The sequence below is a fragment of the Oncorhynchus mykiss genome, chromosome 1 (assembly GCF_013265735.2).
Source record: "Oncorhynchus mykiss isolate Arlee chromosome 1, USDA_OmykA_1.1, whole genome shotgun sequence".
In the NCBI taxonomy this organism is placed as follows: domain Eukaryota; kingdom Metazoa; phylum Chordata; class Actinopteri; order Salmoniformes; family Salmonidae; genus Oncorhynchus; species Oncorhynchus mykiss.
Window position 1 is genome coordinate 87,026,122 of NC_048565.1, and position 23,973 is coordinate 87,050,094.

Genomic DNA, 23,973 nt, shown 5'->3' on the forward strand with positions numbered 1-23,973 from the left:
ATATTTTAAATCATTTGTAGAAAATACACTTTATTTCCCTGTCATGTAGCATTATGAACATCCTGTGTCACTTTATTTGGACTAAGAAAACAGACTTTATGACACTGTCATGTAGCATTATGAACATCCTGTGTCACTTTACTTGGACTAAGAAAACAGACTTTATGACACTGTCATGTAGCATTATGAACATCCTGTGTCACTTTACTTGGACTAAGAAAACAGACTTTATGACACTGTCAAGAAGCATTATGACCATCATAATCATATAATCCAGATAGGCCTGTCACGTACATGCCCTTATGTCAGTCATCAGTCTAAAAGAGGGTGTCTTGTCCCGCTCCTGAAATCTGCTCCTACATTCATCCCAGTCACCAGAAACAGAGAACTGGGGTAGGTGCATGGCCGACATCAATGTTTGCACAATTACAATGATACTTTAAATATGGTCCACTAAAAATAAAATATATAACGTAAACATCCTGTTGACACGTAGGCTATGGTGTAGTGGAATGTTTTGCTTTGTGGGTTTAAACACTCTTATGTAGGTGTCATAACCAGCCATAAAATAACTCAATTATATGTCATAACAGGTCTAAATATATGTGTCATGACAGTGTTATGACCATATTATAACAGGTTATGACACGTTGTGTCAGCTGTTATGACACATTATGACATAGTTATGACGCTGGGTGTCAAGTAAAGTGTTACCATATTAAGTATAGCAGTGGCACATAAGTAGCACAAAACCGGTCTAGACTACTCTGCAGTATTGACAGTGATAGCTTGGGGGGGAAAAGCACTTTTTACTACACACAACATAAAGTAACAATCTCTAGAATGCATTCTCACCATCCAAGTCCTATTCATGTCCATGGGTATTATAATAATGTGGCTGAAATGCATTCGCATAGGACTCCTCAAATCTCTGGAGACGCCAGCAGATTGAGAACGGACGTCTTACTTCAAGGAGACACTACCTGCGTCCCAAATGGAACCCTATCACCTACCTGTAAACAGTGCACTACTTTCGACCAGAACCCCCTAGGGTTTTGGTCAAATAAAGGGCACTATAAAGGGAATAGGGTGCCGTTTGGAACAGAACCAACATCCAACCATTACCTAGCTAGGAAATGGAACTGCGGCTTAAACTGTCTCCATGCTGCTTGTCCCCGAGGCTGGTCGAATTGCCATCAAATCCAGACATCACATTCAACCATCCAATCTGTTGCAATCCTGACACCACGCATAATATTGGATGGATCTCTATATACCAAATGGACTGAACTGCATGCAGTCTGTCGCTGGTTGCAACCTATAACATCCATGCTTGTATCCATTATCCTAATGAGAAAGAGTGTTATATTCCCTCACGTACAGTTTATGATTACAATACATTGTGTCATTTCGTGTTAAAGACACATTAGATTGACATGTGACTCGTCACCAAGGAAACGGAGACAACAGAACACGTCTTCTTTTCTAAATCACTTCAACATATGGCATATACTGCATACCCATAAAAATGCAGCATTTGTAAAACCAAAAAGAAAACCCAGCATACGGAAAGTAAAGCATATGCACACAACTTCAGCATTCATTTCACAAAAAATAAACATTGAATTATAATTGAGTATACAGAGCCAGATGCTGCAGCATGACACCCAACTGTCCTCCAACTGTTGATAACAGACTAAACATTCCTGCAGCAGGCAGGCAGCCCTTCTCTGTCTGCGTCCCAAATGACTGTTCCCTTTTACAGTGGACTCATAGGGCTCTGGTCAGAAGATGTAGGGACTAGGGTACTGTTTGGGATGCGACCCTCTGTCTTTACACTAGACCACAGTGACTTACGGCCCTGAACCTGAGCATATGTGCTACAGCTAAGACAATGTAATTAACAGCAAGACGTCGAGGGGACCCACGCTGTGGCAAATCTACACCCTATTACTGCAGTGCAGTGTCTGGCTATATTCACAATGTGAAGGGAGGGAGGACGGCTCATTGTAATGGCTGGACTGGAATCAATGGAACGGTAACAAACACATGGAAACCATTGTGTTTGATGTGTTTAGTTTCATTCATTCCAGTCCAGTCATTACTATGAACAGTCCTCTGATTTAAAGTGAGACCAGACTCCACTGATTGAGCTAGACTTCATACATCACACAGGGGAGGGAGAGCGTGTTAATAGGAAATGACATGACACGGTTCTGTTGCTGTGGCAACCTGACATTAAACCAATCAGATGCATGTCAATCTGAGAGATGAGGGGGCAGCGTGACTTCAGTCTGATGGGAGGCGGTGGTTTAATTCAACTCATAATACAGAGACTGTGTCAAAACATGCAGATCATAACACTGGATAATGTTGTATTACTTCACTTACAGCCAACAGGTATCAGGCTTTGTAACTTGTTATACACATGTATATATATACAGTATGTCTTTATTATCAATGATTAAAATGAGTCCTTGGAGCAAAAATCTGTGTATCCAAACAGGTAAATGTTTGAGGTGCTATAATACTGTAATATATTGGATTATTTGAAAAATACATATAAAAGAATCCAAGTTTCTACATGTAGATATTATATACAGATTTGTATATATTGATATGTATTGTATTATACATACACATGACTACATGATGAATAGATTCACTGACCTGCAGGTGAAATTGGAGCCTTGGCCATCGAGACAAGTCCCTCCATTTAAACACAGGGTGACATTGGTGGGGGTTTCGAGACAGACGTCTATGTCAATGTCACAGTTCTTTCCAGTGTATCCATCCAGGCAGAAACACGCATATTTATCAATCAAGTCCACACAGGAGCCACCATTCAGACACGGACTGGAAGAACACTCCTATAGATGGGGAAATAGCATCATGTAAAACACGAGACCTAGGGCCTGTATTTATAGTGTCTCAGAGTAGAAGTGCTGATATAGGACCAGTTTACTTGCACCTTTTAAGATCATAATATTGATATTACATGATCCTAGATTAGCACTCCTACTCTGAACGAAAACACTAACTATAAATATCCACAACTGCATGGTGGTTCTAACACAGCTATAGAGATAAACAGAATATCGTAGAGAATGACTTGAATATGAATACATAGGCCTGTATGAAAACATGACTGTTAAAATGCGTAATTGACTATGTTGGATAATGAGTTAAAAGAGTATGTGCAGAATTGTAGATTAGAATGGGGTCTTTAAACCGAGACAATAAGAGCCTCTGATTGCGCATTCCAGAGCGGAACCTCAGAGAGACATTCCGGCTGCCTTAGCATTCTATTCTATCAGTGCAGTGCTCTCTCTGGAGGCCTACTGAAGCTGGGCTGGGTATTAAAATCAATTAGGGATTAGGGTGAGGCGATTCCTTTTAATCAGGTATTTATACAATGCTTACATGATCATGTAGCTCAATTGACTTATGCTGTAGGAGAATCGATGTGGCTTGTGGATGGGGAAAGGAGATGAGACGGTACACTGGAGCAGCTCTGGTCTGATTAGAATAGAGACTAATCATCTGGATCTTCCTGGTTTGCATGTTTTGGAATGTTGTACAATAATGAGATGTGATGCACAGTCACTATTACAAAATATAAAAAGTCCATGGTGAAATGACACTATTTTATGTCACTATAGTGAAATATAAGTCATAGGTCATTGTTAATTACAAATAACTAATTTGTCAGTTTGGCTGAAATATAACTACAATGTTTAGCGAAATGACACTATTTTAACATATTCTAATGAGACCATGTTATGTAATGATGATGAGTCCCATGCAGGATGGTCTTACCAGATACCCAACTATCACTCAGCTCAACTCACATCAATGTTCATTTCACATCTGGCACCAGTCCATCCCAATTCACACTGACAGTAATACACATCCACTCCATCAATGCACCTGGGAAGATAAGAGAGAAACATAACATAACAAAACAGGCCTATATAGCGTTGCCAAGTCCCAGGTCCCACTCTGGTCTAGGCCTCTAGTATATTAAAAAGACTAAACACTGAGAGAAGGCAAATATCTGAAATCACTATTTGCTTATCATGGGAATGTAAACTGAGGTAATTGAGGTCAAATGGACATATAGTAGGTACAAAGTGTGTACAGTACACAAGCCCTATTTCCCACTCTTATACATTACACACCATTACACACCATTTCACACCATTTCTATCCTCCATTTCCGCAACCATTTTCTTTTTTTTCTCCTTTAAAAACAACAAACACTTCATTTACAATTTTTCTAAACAACACACATCTCCTTCCCTGGACTGGCGTTTTATATTCAGCAGGAGAAGCACTAACAGTTTTACTGGTAATGAACGCTTCCGTTGTTTACCTCCCGTGAAGACAGGGGCCCGACATGCATTCATCAAAGTTGGTCTCGCAATGGAAACCCATGAAGCCTCCAGCACATAAGCATTGGTATCGATTGGGACCATCCACGCAGCTCCCGCCGTTTTGGCACGGGTTCGACACACACTCGTCTATGCTCAGTTCACACCACGTCCCTGGGAATAAATGACATATATTAACATAGAAAACACATTATATATATTATACCACACAGCACATAGAATATGAACATGTACCAACACAATACATGTTTACTGTGAGTTCTCGATCATGGAAAGAGGTGAAATGGCTGGTTAAATAATTGATTTGAGTTTAGATGCACCTCAATACATTGAATCAATACAGGGTGAACACTCTCTCGCTTCAATGACTGTACTTGTAGCAGAAACAGTCAAGGTTTTTCAATAATGGCAGCAAGACAGAGACGCAAGTGTAGGTGAAGAGAGATGACTGCTTCCATAAAGTTGTGTATGTTTGCATTGTGTAGTACGGCATACATGACATTATGTACGTTATGTTTGTTGCATTAGGTTGCAGCATATACAATGGACAGACTGTGCAATATCTAATCCTGTGTTACATATTGTTGTTCAGCTCACAGTAAAGGTGGCACCAGACACTGTATAACCACAGGTCTGTAGGTGTCTTCACCCCTGCAATAATACATCTTCCTCAACACTGTTACCATCACCTGATTAGACAGTCAGAGGAACAGTCCTCACGACCTGTCTTCACTTGGGTGAATCTAATTGTGAAAACACATTATCACTGTCTAATACAGTTGCTGTCACGTGGAAATCCCATTAACAACTGCACACAGCCATTCAGTACCACACCTGGGATCAAACACTATTTGAAATATTATTATATACATTATCTGTGCAGGATTGTTATTTATTATTACGTGTTTTACCTTTCTATTATTTCTCTCCTGTCTTTCCTCTGTATTGTTGGGAAGGACCTGTAAGTAGGTATTTTACTGTTAGTCCACCTGTTGTTAACAAAGCATGTGACAAATACGATTTGATTTGATTGAGCTTGCCTGGCGCAACGAAACTAATATCATAACCGCAAAACTGCAAATACTGCCCACCTGGCACTCCCAAACCCCGCCCATCTGGCACTCCCAAACCCCGCCCATCTGGCACTCCCAAACCCCGCCCATCTGGCACTCCCAAACCCCACCCATCTGGCACTCCCAAACCCCGCCCATCTGGCACTCCCAAACCCCGCCCATCTGGCTCTCCCAAACCCCGCCCATCTGGCACTCCCAAATCCTGCCCATCTGGCACTTCCAAACCCTGCCCATCTGGCACTCCTAAACCACGCCCACCCGGCACTCCCGAACCCTGCCCACCCGGCGCTCCCAAACCCTGCCCATCTGGCACTCCCAAACCCTGCCCATCTGGCACTCCCAAACCCTGCCCATCTGGCACTCCCAAACTCCGCCCATCTGGCACTCCCAAACCCCACCAATCTGGCACTCCCAAACCCCGCCCATCTGGCACTCCCAAACCCTGCCCATCTGGCTCTCCCAAACCCCGCCCATCTGGCACTCCCAAATCCCGCCCATCTGGCACTCCCAAACCCCGCCCATCTGGCACTCCCAACCCCTGCCCATCTGGCACTCCCAAACCCTGCCCATATGGCACTCCGAAACCCTGCCCATCTGGCACTCCCAAACCCTGCCCATCTGGCACTCCCAAACCCCGCCCATCTGGCACTCCCAAACCCCGCCCATCTGGCACTCCCAAATTCTGCCCATCTGGCACTCCCAAACCCTGCCCATCTGGCACTCCCAAACCCCGCCCATCTGGCACTCCCAAACTCCGCCCATCTGGCACTCCCAAACCCTGCCCATCTGGCACTCCCGGAACACTATAAGTATTTTAAAGACTTCAAGTAGTATTTGAACCCAGGTATGTTCAGTATATAAGGAAAACTTATAGCCCTGCTTTACTCTAGCAAGAGATGGAGAATATAGATCACCATTCAACAATGTGTTGCTGACTAGGGAATCTATACTGTAGCATTGTGCTGATGTCATCTATATTATCACTCAGGCAGCATGCTACTAATGATGGGTGAATAAACGGTATGTTGACCCAAATAACAACAGTCTCTATAGATGGATTATCAAAGGGGGTCTCTGGTCTGTAGTAAATAACAATGGTCTCTATAGATGGATTATCAAGGGGGTCCCTGGTCTGTAGTAAATTACAACGGTCTCTATAGATGGATTATCTAGGGGGTCCCTGGTCTGTAGTAAATAACAATGGTCTCTATAGATGGTTTATCTATTACCTGAATGACTCACTGGGCTAATCTAGGACCTGAATGACTCACTGGGCTAATCTAGGACCTGAATGACTCACTGGGCTAATCTAGGACCTGAATGACTCACTGGGCTAATCTAGGACCTGAATAACTCACTGGGCTAATCTAGGACCTGAATGACTCACTAGGCTAATCTAGGACCTGAAAGACTCACTAGGCTAAACTAGGAACTGAATGACTCACTGGGCTAATCTAGGACCTGAATAACTCACTGGGCTAATCTAGGACCTGAATGACTCACTAGGCTAATCTAGGACCTGAAAGACTCACTAGGCTAAACTAGGAACTGAATGAGTCACTAGGCTAAACTAGGAACTGAATGACTCACTGGGCTAATCTAGGAACTGAATGACTCACTGGGCTAATCAAGGAACTGAATGACTCACTAGGCAAATCTAGGACCTGGACAATTTCAAAACTATAGGAATATATCATGGACTACGTCCCAAATGGCTCCCTATTCTCTATATAGTGCACTACTTTTGCCCAGGGCCCAATAAAAAGTAGTGCACTATATACAGTGCGTTCAGAAAATAATCACACCCATGGATTTATTCCACAGTTTGTTGTGCTACAGCCTGAATTCCAAATTGATAAAACAAATATATGTAATTCTCAGCCATCTACAAACAATCCTCCATAAAGACAAAGTGAAAACACGTTTTTAGAAATGTTTGCAAATGGATTGAAAATGAAATACAGAAATATCTAATTTAAATAACTATTCACACTCCTGAGTCAATAATTTGTAGAAGCACCTTTGGCAGAAATTACAGCTGAATGTCTTCCTAGGTAAGTCTCTAAAATATTTCCACAACTGGATTGTGCAACATTTGCTCATTATTCTTTCAACATTCTACAGGCTCTGTCAAATTCATTGTTGATCATTGCCAGACACACATTTTCAGGTCTTGCCATGGATTTTCAAGCCGATTTAAGTCAAAACTGTAACTCGGCCACTCAGGAACATTCAGTGTCTTCTTGGTAAGCAACTCCAGTGTAGATTTGGTCTTGTGTTTTAGATTATTTTCCTACTGAAAAGTGAATTCATCTCCCAGTGTTTGGTGGATAGCAGACTGAAACAGGTTTTACTCTAGGATTTTGCCTGTGCTTAGCTCCATTCCATTTATATTTTATCCTGAACAACTCCCCAGTCCTTAACGATTACAAGCATACCCATAACATGATGCAGCCACCAGTGTGCTTGAACATATGGAGAGTGGTACTCAGTAATGGGTTGTATTGATTTGACCCAAACATAACTTTGTATTTAGGACAAAATGTAAATTGCTTTGCCATATTTCTTGCAGTATTACTTTAGTGCCTTGTTGCAAACAGGATGCATGTTTTGGAATATTTTTAATCTGTACAGGCTTCATTCTTTCCACTCTGTCTATTAGGTTAGTATTGTGGAGTAATTACAATGTTGTTGTTCCACCCACAGTTTTCACCTGTCGCAGCCATTAAATGCTGTAAATGTTTTCAAAAGTTACCATTGACTTCATGGTGAAATCCCTGAGGGGATTCCTTCCTGTCCTGCAACTGAGTTAGGAAGGACACCTGTATCTTTGTAGTGACTGGGTGTATTAATACACCATCCAAAGTGTAATTAATAACTTCACCATGTTCAAAGGGATATTCAATCTCTGCTTTTATTTACCCATCTACCAATAGGTACCCACCCTTCTTTGTGAGGCATTGGAAAACCTCCCTGGTTTTTGTGGTTAAAACTGTGTTTGAAATTCACTGCTCGACTGAGGGACCTTACAGATAATTGTATGTGTAGGGTACAGAGATGAGGTAGTCACTCAAAAGTCCAAGCAACTTATTATGTGACTTGTTAAGCAAATATTTACTCCTGAAAACATATTGACTCAAGAGATTTCATTTTTTTCATTTTTAATTAAATTGTTTAAAAAAAAAATCTAACATAATTCCACTTTGACATTTCCGGGTATTGTTATTTAGGCCAGTGACAAGAAATCTCAATAATCCATTTTAAGTTCAGGCTGTAACACTACAAAATGTGGAACAAGTCAGTCAAGGGGTGTGAATACTTTCTGAAGGCACTGTAGTATGATTGGGTGATATTACGATACTATAGCATCATATATTGACGATTATTGACAGGCATCGTCGACGGTGACGACATCATGATGTGACAAACAATGGTTTAGTCTATTTGAACTTGACTGACGCCGCGAAGTAAAGTCTCACAACGCACAGAAGGACAGCACACAACAGGACAGCACACTTCAGGACAGCACACAACAGGACAGCACACAACACAGCAGGACAGTACACAGCAGGACAGCACACAACAGGACAGCACACAACACAGCAGGACAGCACACAACAGGACAGCACACAGCAGGACAGCACACAACAGGACAGCACACAACACAGCAAAACAGCACACAACAGGACAGTACACAACACAGCAGGACAGCACACAGCAGGACAGTACACAACACAGCAGAACAGCACACAACAGGACAGTACACAGCAGGACAGTACACAACAGGACAGCACACAGCAGGACAGCACACAGCAGGACAGCACACAACAGGACAGCACACAGCAGGACAGTACACAACACAGCAGGACAGCACACAACAGGACAGTACACAACACAGCAGAACAGCACACAGCAGGACAGTACACAACACAGCAGAACAGCACAGAGCAGAGCGCAGGACAGCACACAGCAGGACAGTACACATCAGGACAGAACACATCAGGACAGAACACAGCAGGACAGCACACAGCAGAACAGCCCACAACAGGACAGCACACAGCAGGACAGTACACAACACAGCAGGACAGCACACAACAGGACAGTACACAACACAGCAGAACAGCACACAACAGGACAGTACACAACACAGCAGGACAGCACACAACAGGACAGTACACAACACAGCAGAACAGCACAGAGCAGAGCGCAGGACAGCACACAGCAGGACAGTACACATCAGGACAGAACACATCAGGACAGAACACATCAGGACAGTACACAGCAGGACAGCACACAGCAGGACAGAACACAGCACACAGCAGGACAGAACACAGCACACAGCAGGACAGTACACATCAGGACAGAACACAGCAGGACAGCACACATCAGGACAGCACACATCATGACAGAACACAGCACACAGCAGGACAGAACACATCAGGACAGAACACATCAGGACAGAACACAGCAAACAGCAGGACAGTACACAGCAGGACAGCACACATCAGGACAGAACACATCAGGACAGAACACAGCACACAGCAGGACGGTACACAGCAGGACGGAACACAGCACACAGCAGGACGGTACACAACAGGACAGTACACAACAGGACAGTACACAGCACAGCAAGACAGCAGGACAGTACACAGCACAGCAAGACAGCAGCACAGTACACAGCACAGCAAAACAGCAGGACAGAACACAGCACACAGCAGGACGGTACACAGCAGGACGGAACACAGCACACAGCAGGACGGTACACAGCAGGACAGCACACATCAGGACAGCACACATCATGACAGAACACAGCACACAGCAGGACAGTACACATCAGGACAGAATACATCAGGACAGAACACCTCACAGAGCAGGACAGCACACAGCAGGACAGCACACAGCAGGACAGTACACAGCAGGACAGAACACATCAGGACAGAACACAGCAAACAGCAGGACGGTACACAGCACAGCAAGACAGCAGGACAGCACACAGCAGGACAGTACACAGCAGGACAGAACACATCAGGACAGAACACAGCAAACAGCAGGACGGTACACAGCACAGCAAGACAGCAGGACAGTACACAGCACAGCAAGACAGCAGGACAGTACACAGCACAGCAAAACAGCAGGACAGCAGGACAGTACACAGCAGGACAGCACACAGCGGGACAGTACACAGCAGGACAGTACACAGCAGGACAGCACACATTAGGACAGCAGCACAAAATGTTCAGTCAGAAAATATTGTTTCTCTCTTTCTCTGTCTAATTTGCGATTTTTTTTTTAAATCGCTGGAGGATGGAGTATACATTATGAAAAATATGAATAACAATGTTTTAGACTGTAGCCTAATGCCCAATGTTTTAGACTGTAGCCTAATGCCCAATGTTTTAGACTGTAGCCTAATGCCCAATGTTTTAGACTGTAGCCTAATGCCCAATGTTTTAGACTGTAGCCTAATGCCCAATGTTTTAGACTGTAGCCTAATGCCCAATGTTTTAGACTGTAGCCTAATGCCCAATGTTTTAGACTGTAGCCTAATGCCCAATGTTTTAGGCTGTAGCCTACTGCCCAATGTTTTAGGCTGTAGCCTACTGCCCAATGTTTTAGGCTGTAGCCTACTGCCCAATGTTTTAGGCTGTAGCCTAATGCCCAATGTTTTAGGCTGTAGCCTAATGCCCAATGTTTTAGGCTGTAGCCTAATGCCGAATGTTTTAGGCTGTAGCCTAATGCCCAATGTTTTAGGCTGTAGCCTAATGCCCAATGTTTTAGGCTGTAGCCTAATGCCCAATGTTTTAGGCTGTAGCCTAAAACATTGTTATTTATATTTTTATAACGTACACTCCATCCTCCAGCAATTTTTAAAACTTTTACTGTTAAAAATCGCAAGTATAAATACAGTAAAGTACACACACTAAAGGGTAAAAAAAAATATGTTTTGAGTAAAAAACTGCTAGCTTCAAGGAGTAGGTCTGATGGAAATCCGTGATGCCATCGCCCCCCCCCCCCCCCCCCCCCCCCCTGCTTGAAGAACAACTGAGGAGCAATAGAGAACAAAACAGGAAGCTCCCCCCCACCTTTCTGTACTATGTCATGACATACCTGGAACACCTATTGAGATGTGTCTTTTGTTATGTAAATCAGCTGTTACATGAGGTAAAAAGTAGATTGGAGTGTCACTTTAACTATCATAACAGATGGTCAATAACCTATCCTTCTACTAGGTCTATCATAGCAGATGGCCAATAACCTATCCTTCTACTAGGTCTATCATAACAGATGGCCAATAACCTATCCTTCTACTAGGTCTATCATAACAGATGGCCAATAACCTATCCTTCTACTAGGTCTATCATAGCAGATGGTCAATAACCTATCCTTCTACTAGGTCTATCATAACAGATGGTCAATAACCTATCCTTCTACTAGGTCTATCATAACAGATGGCCAATAACCTATCCTTCTACTAGGTCTATCATAGCAGATGGTCAATAACCTATCCTTCTACTAGGTCTATCATAACAGATGGTCAATAACCTATCCTTCTACTAGGTCTATCATAACAGATGGTCAATAACCTATCCTTCTACTAGGTCTATCATAGCAGATGGTCAATAACCTATCCTTCTACTAGGTCTATCATAGCAGATGGTCAATAACCTATCCTTCTACTAGGTCTATCATAACAGATGGTCAATAACCTATCCTTCTACTAGGTCTATCATAGCAGATGGTCAATAACCTATCCTTCTACTAGGTCTATCATAACAGATGGTCAATAACCTATCCTTCTACTAGGTCTATCATAACAGATGGTCAATAACCTATCCTTCTACTAGGTCTATCATAGCAGATGGTCAATAACCTATCCTTCTACTAGGTCTATCATAACAGATGGTCAATAACCTATCCTTCTACTAGGTCTATCATAGCAGATGGCCAATAACCTATCCTTCTACTAGGTCTATCATAACAGATGGTCAATAACCTATCCTTCTACTAAGTCTATCATAACAGATGGTCAATAACCTATCCTACTAGGTCTATCATAACAGATGGTCAATAACCTATCCTTCTACTAGGTCTATCATAACAGATGGCCAATAACCTATCCTTCTACTAGGTCTATCATAACAGATGGTCAATAACCTATCCTTCTACTAGGTCTATCATAAAAGCTTTAACACATGTTCAAGTTATGAGCAGCAGCTAATTTCCCAAATATTCTAGTTCACGAAGGTGTTGTCCTAAAGATGTTGGGGCTTCAAAAATAACCTGAATGAAAGTGTATATCCTAAGCCAGCGACTGAATCTAGTTACCTACCCCAGCCCTAAGCCTAGGCATAGGATATTCTCCATCATAGTTTCATAAGACATAGAACAAACAATAGTACAAACAACAGTAGCTCACTACGTTAAGACAGCCTGTTCCTCATCATGATGTAGCCCTATAACCTAGCTCACTACGTTAAGACAGCCTGTTCGTCATCATGATGTAGTCCTATAACCTTGCTCACTACGTTAAGACAGCCTGTTCCTCATCATGATGTAGCCCTATAACCTAGCTCACTACGTTAAGACAGCCTGTTCCTCATCATGATGTAGCCCTATAACCTAGCTCACTACGTTAAGACAGCCTGTTCCTCATCATGATGTAGTCCTATAACCTAGCTCACTACGTTAAGACAGCCTGTTCCTCAACATGATGTAGTCCTATAACCTAGCTCACTACGTTAAGACAGCCTGTTCCTCATCATGATGTAGCCCTATAACCTAGCTCACTACGTTAAGACAGCCCGTTCCTCATCATGATGTAGCCCTACAACCTAGCTCACTACGTTAAGACAGCCTCTTCCTCATCATGATGAAGTTCTATAACCTAGCTCACTATAGTAAGACAGCCTGTGCCTGGTCAGACAGTCACTGCTGTTGACATGGCCCAACCCTACTAAATAGGGAATAGAGTGTCATCTGGCCCTGGTCAAATTTCAATTAGTCCACGCTTAAAGGGCCAATCCGCAGTTGAAACAATAACAAAACGTCTCCTTGCCCCAGTTTCGGTTAAAAGCTGAAGGATGGGGCTGGAGAAATGCTCCCTATTACCTCCTGTTATAAAACTGTTCTTATGAATAACCTTACAGCTCTGTCTTGCTGCCTAAATCTATTTTGTTTGTCTTTTGCAGATGGCCTACATAAATTAATAAATTAATGAATGTGAATAATGTAGATAATTAACATGTTTTAATTAAACAGTCTCAATATGCTCATTCAGAGCAGCCAGTGACAATTCCCTCCATATTGACCTGCTAGTTCAGTCTTAATGACTTCGATTGCGTCCCAAAATGGCACACTATTCCCTATATAGTGCACTTCTTAAAAAGTAGTGTACTATATAGGGAATAACATGACATTTTGGACGAGTCCTTTATTTCTGCTTCAGCAAGCCTTCTATAAACACAACGAGACATTCCTGCTACTTTACTGACCACGCATACAACTCGTGTTTTAAATGAAATTACAGCTGAAAATATGTTATTGTAAATTAAAAACAAGCTTTACAGTAAATGAGCTGATTCAGTAAATAAAAGTCAGAGGGTATTTGTAGGTTCACCCTTGTTTTGTTAGATGTAAATGACATGTTAATGACTGGGTGATTGTGTATAGAACAAATCCATGAACAACAATTTCCTCCTTAAATTCCATTTAAGAATCAATCCAAACATGGTGGTCTTGTAATTATATATATTATAATATATTATATATAGTCAACCACACAATAAAAGCAATACATACACTGAACAAAAATATAAACGCAACATGCAACAATTTCAAAGATTTGACTGAGTCACAGTTCATATGAGGAAATCAGTCAATGTATTACAGTTAGGCTATTTCCATACTCAAATAAATTAAATAAATGTAGGCTCTAATCTAGGCATTTCACATGATTGGGAATACAGATATGCATATGCTGGTCACATATACTTTACCTTTAAAAAAATTAGGGGTGTGGATCAGAAAACCAGTCAGTATCTGGTGTGACCACCACTTGCCTCATTCACCATGACATATCTCTTTCACATAGAGTTGATCAGGCTGTTGGTTGTGGCCTGTGGAATGTTGTCCCACTCCTCTTTAATGACTGTGAAAAAGTTGCAGGATATTGGTGGGAACTGGAACACCCTGTCGTACCCGTAAATCCAGAGCATTCCAAACATGCTCAATGGGTGACATGTCTGGTGAGTATGGAGGCCATGGAACAACTGGGACATGTTCAGTTCCAGGAATTGTGTACAGATCCTTGCAACATGGGGCCATATATTATCATGCTGAAACATGAGGTGATGGCAGCGGATTAATGGCATGACAATGGGCATTAGGAGGTGAGCATTTGCCCACTCAAGTCAGTCACGACACCGAACTGCAGTCAGGTCAAGACCTTGGTGAGTATGACGAGCATGCAGATGAGCTTCCCTGAGACTTTTTTCTAACAGTTTGTGCAGAAATTCTTTGGTTGTGTAAACCCACAGTTTCATCAGCTTTCCAGGGGGCTGGTCTCAGATGATCCCGCAGGTGGGGAAGCCAGATGTGGAGGTCCTGGGCTGGCGTGGTTACACGTGGTCTGTGGTTGTGAGGCCGGTTGGACATACTGCCAAATTCTCTTAAATTACTTTTATAAGCCGCTTCGGCTTATGGTAGAGAAATCAACATTCAAATCTATGGAAACATCTCTGGTGGACATTTCTGCAGTCAGCATGCCAATTGCACGCTCCCTCAAAACTTGAGTCATTTGTGGCATTGTGTCGTGTGCAAACCTGCACATTTTAGAGTGGCCCTTTATTGTCCCAAGCACAAGGGATGTGTAATGATCATGGTGTTTAATCAGCTTCTTGATATGCCACACCTATCAGGTGGATGGATTATCTTGGCAAAGAGTAAATACTCCCTAACAGGGATGTAAACAAATTTGTGCACAAAATTTGAGAGACATAAGCTTTTTGTGCGTATGGAATATTTCTGGAATATTTTATTTCAACGTGTGGAAAATGTCAGGGATCTTTTATTTCATCTCATGAAACATGGGACAAACACTTTACATGTTGCATTAATATTTTTGTTCAGTATACTGTTACAGGTTTTGGTTTTTCCATTTATGTTTTGTGGTTGGACTTTAGCACGTATACTTCGTTAGCACATAGGGCGCACCGATTGGCCCAGGTGCTATTTAAGAGTGTCTGGCCCAGTGCTCCTGTTGTCTTAATAGATGCAGATGGTTAACACCTTTTGTTGGCTCTCCCTAGTCTGTCTGATTTCCCTGATTTTGTTTCGCGCCACCTTTTTGGTTTGCTTCCTGTCTTTAAGTTTGGTGTGGGTTTTTCTTTTGTTTGCCTCTTCTTAGGCAAATGTAGTGGGCACTCATGGTGGCTGTCTTTTACGGTCCAGTTGTTGTTGCTAGTCAACTTTCAGTGGAGTTCCCCATTGAGTGTCTTTCAGAACCCCTCCTAAAACCCCACCTGTTTCCTTTTGGTTGTTGTCAGTGACTTTGTTAGTTATGCCTTCTGTTTGAGTGACATTATTTCGTTTTCTTGCTGGGGAATGTGACAATACGTTTAATTTCAGTTTTATCAGCAGGTCTAACAATAAGGACAGTTCTACTACACAATAGACCCGTCTGTAGTTATGTTATTTTACAATTTGAGGAAGTACCTTTTCTCCTGTAGGTATGTATTAATTTGAGAAAGTACTTTTTCTCCTGTAGGTATGTATTATTTGAGGAAGTACATTTTCTCCTGTAGGTATGTATTATTTGAGGAAGTACATTTTCTCCTGTAGGTATGTATTAACTTGAGGAAGTATATTTGTAGGTATGCATCATTTGAGGAAGTACATTTTCTCCTGTAGGTATGTATTATTTGAGGAAGTACATTTTCTCCTGTAGGTATGTATTATTTGAGGAAGTAGATTTTCTCCTGTAGGTATGTATTATTTGAGGAAGTACCTTTTCTCCTGTAGGTATGTATTATTTGAGGAAGTACCTTTTCTCCTGTAGGTATGTATTATTTGAGGAAGTACATTTTCTCCTGTAGGTATGTATTAATTTGCACACTACTGTACATGTAATCCTCCATTCTCCTGTTCTCAGCAGGCATTCACAACCTATTTTCTTCTCTCTCTGAATAGAACAATTATGTGGATTTGAAAAGTTCCAGCTGCGAGAGGTAATTGAGGATAGAAGCTGGACGATTATTATTTAATGTCTCTCTTTTGTTTCTCTCAGATGGATTCTCCTGTATGAGCCTTTAAGAAGGTTAAGATTGGGATGAATCCTAACAGCTTTTAAATCCGTCTCCTGTATTGCTCTTCATTTTTCACAAAGCCAGGTGTCAAGATGTATTAATCATCTTCTCCCTAGACCCCTGTTAAGGAAGTACAGGTTGAGGCTCTTTATATAATATGATTACAAATGTATAGTTAATATACGTTGGGAACAATTCCATACATGTTGACATAATCAGGCTGTGTTTTATGGTAGTGTGCATGTGTGCATCATAGTTTTGATGTCTTCACTATTGTTCTACAATGTAGAAAATAGTACAAATAAAAACCCTGGATTGAGTAGGTGTGTCAACTTTTGACTGGTACTGTATATACTAAACAAAAATATAAACGCAACATGTAGGTCCCATGTTTCATGAGATGAAATGAAAGATCCCAGAAATGTTCCATACACTAAGTTGTTGACATTTGTCTACGGGAAATCCCTGTCAGTGAGATTTTTATTTTATTTGCCAAGACAATCAAGAAGCTGAGTAAACAGCATGATCATTGCATCTTGCGCTAAGGACAATAAAAGGCCACTCCTAAATGTGAAGTTTTGTCACAACACAGTGCCACAGATGCCTCAATTTTGAGGGAGTGCGCAATTGGCATGCTGTTGCCAGAGAATTTAATGTTAATTTCTCTACCACAAGCTGCCTCCAACTTCATTTTAGAGAATATGGTAGTATGTCCAACTGACCTCACAACCACAGACCACAAGTAATCACACCAGCCCAGGACCTCCACATCCGGCATCATCTGAGACCAGCCACCTGGCCAAACTGTGGTTCGCACAACCAAATAACAATTTCATCAGTGCTGGTGGTAAAATATTCCATGCAGGAATGTTTTGGGGATTGCATGGGGCCATAATTACCAACCAGACCTTGAATAGTGTTTTAAATCAGACTTCTGTATTAGTTTTATGTGACAGAAATTCACTTTTTACCTTTTGACAAAATAAAACAAATAGCATACCAAATCTAAGATCCCTTGTTGCATATTTCTCACACTGTAGATGATTCACCTAAATAAGATTCCAAATGTGTTTTAGTTTGAGCATGATATTGCTCATATGTGCAATTTCCTACTGATAACAAAATTCATTACATCAACACATTTCTGACGCTTGCATGTATTCTGAAAACTCCACCATTTATTCTCCCATAAATCTGTATTCAAATGAATGTAAAAGCCCCTCGCTATAACACCTGATGACTATATTTTCATGTCAACCATTGAAACGAGTTGGAATGAATGTTGACATCCCATTTGGAGAGGGGCTTTGCCTTCCCTGATGGATGAAGCGAAGCAATATGAGAATAAATTTGATAATAGCATCAAAGTGACACAATGAGTTACAGTATTTCACTGGCGGGAGCAGATGACACACTATAGCAGCTGCATAAAAACACATTTTCAATTTACAAATCATTATGTGCCTAGATCAAGCCCCCGAGCAGCCAATTCAACCACTAGACCGAAGCCATATTAACGTTTTGCCAAATCCTTCTCGTTTTCCTTCCACTCTTTCATCTCCTATTTTTCTTCCATTCTTTCCTCTTTTCTCTCTTTTTTTACACACACACTTTTTTTGTTCCCTCTCTTCTCTTGAAAAAGTTATGTTACATGTCTTATTAGAGCAAATATTTCTTTGGAAGCTGAAGTCGGTTGGTTGAACCAATCCAAAATATATCCTCTGGCCCTGCTCCCTGGGGCAGACACTATCTGTTTCCTCAGACCAGCTTAGAGGGAAGGGGAGAAAGTAATGACTTGTACAATGGTTGCATCCAAAATGGCACCCTATTCCCTATATAGTGTAATACTTTGGACCAAGGCCCTGGTCAAAAGTAGTGCACCGTACAGGGAATACAGTGTTATTTGGGAAGCAGCCGAGGCTGAGCGCATAGGGGTCTAAGAATAAAAAAAGCATCTTCAGTTGGGAATTGGGCCATGCGTGTCAGGCTCTTCTGTTGCTCTCCAGAGTGGCAATACCTCCGAGAGTTCCCCCCTCCACCCTCCCCTGTTTCCACTGGAAAAGGATAAATTGATGATACAGTGAAGAAGACAAATGAAATTAATCTTCCAACCAGCTGACAGGAAGCAGGATTAGATTGGTCCTCTAACAACAACAAAAAAAGCTCAATATAGGTGTCTTGTGTGTAAAACATGTCCTAAATGGATGGTAGCGGAGTAAAACAACAATAGTGTGGTGAAATTAAAGAGCCCTAATGAAACAACAGAATGTAGTGGTGAAATTAAAGAGCCCTAATGAAACAACAGACCAACAGAATGTAGTGGTGACTTAAAGAGCCCTAATGAAATAACAGAATGTAGTGGTGAAATTAAAGAGCCCTAATGAAATAACAGAATGTAGTGGTGAAATTAAAGAGCCCTAATGAAACAACAGACCAACAGAATGTAGTGGTGACTTAAAGAGCCTAATGAAATAACAGACCAACAGAATGTAGTGGTGAAATTAAAGAGCCCTAATGAAATAACAGACCAACAGAATGTAGTGGTGAAATTAAAGAGCCCTAATGAAACAACAGAATGTAGTGGTGAAACTAAAGAGCCCTAATGAAACAACAGACCAACAGAATGTAGTGGTGAAATTAAAGAGCCCTAATGAAACAACAGAATGTAGTGGTGAAACTAAAGAGCCCTAATGAAACAACAGAATGTAGTGGTGAAACTAAAGAGCCCTAATGAAACAACAGAATGTAGTGGTGAAACTAAAGAGCCCTAATGAAACAACAGAATGTAGTGGTGAAACTAAAGAGCCCTAATGAAATAACAGAATGTAGTGGTGAAACTAAAGAGCCCTAATGAAACAACAGAATGTAGTGGTGAAACTAAAGAGCCCTAATGAAATAACAGAATGTAGTGGTGAAACTAAAGAGCCTAATGAAACAACAGACCAACAGAATGTAGTGGTGAAATTAAAGAGCCCTAATGAAACAACAGAATGTAGTGGTGAAACTAAAGAGCCCTAATGAAACAACAGACCAACAGAATGTAGTGGTGAAATTAAAGAGCCCTAATGAAACAACAGAATGTAGTGGTGAAACTAAAGAGCCCTAATGAAACAACAGAATGTAGTGGTGAAACTAAAGAGCCCTAATGAAACAACAGAATGTAGTGGTGAAACTAAAGAGCCCTAATGAAACAACAGACCAACAGAATGTAGTGGTGAAACTAAAGAGCATAATGAAACAACAGACCAACAGAATGTAGTGGTGAAATTAAAGAGCCTAATGAAATAACAGAATGTAGTGGTGAAACTAAAGAGCCTAATGAAATAACAGAATGTAGTGGTGAAACTAAAGAGCCTAATGAAACAACAGACCAACAGAATGTAGTGGTGAAACTAAAGAGCCTAATGAAATAACAGAATGTAGTGGTGAAACTAAAGAGCCTAATGAAACAACAGACCAACAGAATGTAGTGGTGAAACTAAAGAGCCTAATGAAATAACAGACCAACAGAATGTAGTGGTGAAACTAAAGAGCCTAATGAAATAACAGACCAACAGAATGTAGTGCTGAAACTAAAGAGCCCTAATGAAATAACAGACCAACAGAATGTAGTGGTGAAACTAAAGAGTCCTAATGAAATAACAGAATGTAGTGGTGAAACTAAAGAGCCTAATGAAATAACAGCCCAACAGAATGTAGACACAGTTGAAGACAGATTACCTTTAGATTAAAACAAGTACTGTGGATGTATCTCCTGTTACCACTCTTGAAACATCATATCAAAGGGAACTGTGCTGTGTGTACAATACGATTAATTAAAATGATCACCCATTGTGTTGCAGACAGTTTCTCTTTAAGGTTTGTTTTAGCCAGTTCCAGCATCAGACAATCACGAAGCAGCCAGCTAGTCCAACCACAGTCCTGATATCATGAAGCAGCCATCTAGACCCACCCTGGTCCTGATATAATGAAGCAGCCAGCTAGTCCCACCACAGTCCTGATATCATGAAGCAGCCAGCTAGTCCCACCACAGTCCTGATATCACGAAGCAGCCATCTAGACCCACCCTGGTCCTGATATAATGAAGCAGCCAGCTAGTCCAACCACAGTCCTGATATCATGAAGCAGCCAGCTAGTCCCACCACAGTCCTGATATCACGAAGCAGCCAGCTAGTCCCACCACAGTCCTGATATCACGAAGCAGCCAGCTAGTCCCACCACAGTCCTGATATCATGAAGCAGCCAGCTAGTCCCACCACAGTCCTGATATCATGAAGCAGCCAGCTAGTCCCACCACAGTCCTGATATCATGAAGCAGCCAGCTAGTCCCACCACAGTCCTGATATCATGAAGCAGCCAGCTAGTCCCACCACAGTCCTGATATCATGAAGCAGCCATCTAGACCCACCATGTTCCTGATATCATGAAGCAGCCAGCTAGACCCACTATGGTCCTGATATCATGAAGCAGCCAAGTAGACCCACCATGGTCCTGATATCATGAAGCAGCCAAGTAGACCCACCATGGTCCTGATATCATGAAGCAGCCATCTAGACTCACCATGGTCCTGATATCATGAAGCAGCCATCTAGACCCACCACAGTCCTGATATCATGAAGCAGCAAGTTAGACCTTCTATGGCCCTGATATCATGAAGCAGCCAGCTAGACCCAATACGGTCCTGATATCATGAAGCAGCCAGCTAGACCCACCATGGTCCTGATATCATAAAGCAGCCAGCTAGACCCACCATGGTCCTGATATCATGAAGCAGCCATCTAGACCCACCACAGTCCTGATAGCATGAAGTAGCCATCTAGACCCACAATCGTCCTGATATCATGAAGCATCCAGCTAGACCCACCATGGTCCTGATATAATGAAGCAGCCATCTAGACCCACCACAGTCCTGATATCATGAAGCAGCAAGTTAGACCTTCTATGGCCCTGATATCATGAAGCAGCCAGCTAGACCCAATACGGTCCTGATATCATGAAGCAGCCATCTAGACCCACCACTGTCCTGATATCATGAAGCAGCCATCTAGACACACTATTGTCCTGATATCATGAAGCAGCCTTCTAGACCCACTATGGTCCTGATATCATGAAGCAAGCCATCTAGACCCACCATGGTCCTGATATCACAAAGCAGCCAGCTAGACCCACCATGGTCCTGATATCATGAAGCAGCCATCTAGACCCACCATGGTCTTGATATCATGAATCAGCCAGCTAGACCCCCCATGGTCCTGATTTCATGAAGCAGCCAGCTAGACCCCCCATGGTCCTGATTTCATGAAGCAGCCATCTAGACCCACCATGGTCCTGATATCATGAAGCAGCCATCTAGACCCACTATGGTCCTGATATCATGAAGCAGCCATCTAGACCCCCCATGGTCCTGATATAATGTAGCAGCCATCTAGACCCACTATGGTCCTGATATCATGAAGCAGCCATCTAGACCCCCCATGGTCCTGATATAATGAAGCAGCCATCTAGACCCACTATGGTCCTGATATCATGAAGCAGCCATCTAGACCCCCCATGGTCCTGATATAATGAAGCAGCCATCTAGACCCACTATGGTCCTGATATAATGAAGCAACCATCTAGACCCCCCACAGTCCTGATATAATGAAGCAGCCAGCTAGACCCCCCATGGTCCTGATATCATGAAGCAGCCATCTAGACCCCCCATGGTCCTGATATAATGAAGCAGCCATCTAGACCCCCCATGGTCCTGATATAATGAAGCAGCCAGCTAGACACACCACGGTCCTGATATAATGAAGCAGACATCTAGACCCCCCATGGTCCTGATATCATGAAGCAGCCATCTAGACACACCACGGTCCTGATATCATGAATCAGCCAGCTAGACCCACCATGGTCCTGATATAATGAAGCAGCCATCTAGACCCCCCACGGTCCTGATAAGCTGTAGCCCTCTCACATTGATCTCTTTGTCACCGAGGGGTAAAGGAGTCCTACGGTGGCCCTAACGGGGAAAGTAGCTTTTAGAATTTGGGTTAAAATGGGTTAAAATGAAATAACCTTTACCTGCGTTTCCAGGGCGACAGACACACTTGAAGCCTCCAGGTTTGTTGATACAGACGGCCTCGTGAAGGCAAGGTGAAACTTCACACTCATTAATATCCAGGTCACACAGGGTGCCAAAATATCCAGCTGGGCAATTACAGTGGAACCTAGACAGTAACAAGAACAACTATTAGTGATGGGATGACAATGATTATAGGAAGCTGAATAGTTCAGGCAGTATTAAAAAGAACAACAACATTTAGAGGTGGAAGGACAATATTATACTACTGTATTTAACTGTATTCACAGGAACACAACACCCATAGGATGACCAATCACAACACCCATAGGATGACCAAACACAACACCCATAGGATGACCAAACACAACACCCATAGGATGACCAATCACAACACCCATAGGATGACCAAACACAACACCCATAGGATGACCAATCACAACACCCATAGGGTGACCAAACACAACACCCATAGGATGACCAAACACAACACCCATAGGGTGACCAAACACAACACCCATAGGATGACCAAACACAACACCCATAGGATGACCAATCACAACACCCATAGGATGACCAAACACAACACCCATAGGATTACCAAACACAACACCCATAGGGTGACCAAACACAACACCCATAGGGTGACCAAACACTTACCCAAAATGGCTAGAGAAGATTTCTTAATGTAGCACTCAAGTGAAGAGTGTGTATAATTGATATAAGTGATGTAGTATCCTAAGTCATTCTGTATGAAGTGCCCTCCTGTCCATTTGAAATGTTACAGTTGTTTTCATATTGGCATTATTGATAGTAGAGAACACTGCCAATTCCTTTGATGTTTTCTCCATCTACCCTCCTTTCTCCATCTACTTTATGCCTGTTTTCTCCATCTATCCTCCTATGATTTTATGCCTGTTTTCTTCATCTATCCTCCTATGACTTGATGCCTGTTTTCTCCATCTATCCTCCTATGATTTTATGCCTGTTTTCTTCATCTATCCTCCTATGACTTGATCCCTGTTTTCTCCATCTATCCTCCTATGATTTTATGCCTGTTTTCTTCATCTATCCTCCTATGACTTGATCCCTGTTTTCTCCATCTATCCTCCTATGACTTGATGCCTGTTTTCTCCATC

The 23,973-nt window shown here is 42.1% G+C and overlaps 1 protein-coding gene across 1 annotated transcript in view; it reads right to left on the minus strand.

Moving 5' to 3' along the window:
* The window catches only part of LOC110532959 (protein eyes shut homolog), a 91,193-nt gene extending 68,224 nt beyond the window's left edge, over positions 1-22,969 (minus strand). The window contains exons 1-4 of the mRNA XM_036990006.1: positions 22,837-22,969; positions 4,376-4,547; positions 3,852-3,930; positions 2,671-2,870 (exon numbers count right to left, since the gene is read on the minus strand). Coding sequence (XP_036845901.1) covers positions 2,671-2,870; positions 3,852-3,930; positions 4,376-4,437 — 341 coding nt within the window. The 5' untranslated portion in view covers positions 4,438-4,547; positions 22,837-22,969. The remainder of the gene's footprint in view (positions 1-2,670; positions 2,871-3,851; positions 3,931-4,375; positions 4,548-22,836) is intronic.
* Positions 22,970-23,973: the final 1,004 nt, after the last annotated feature.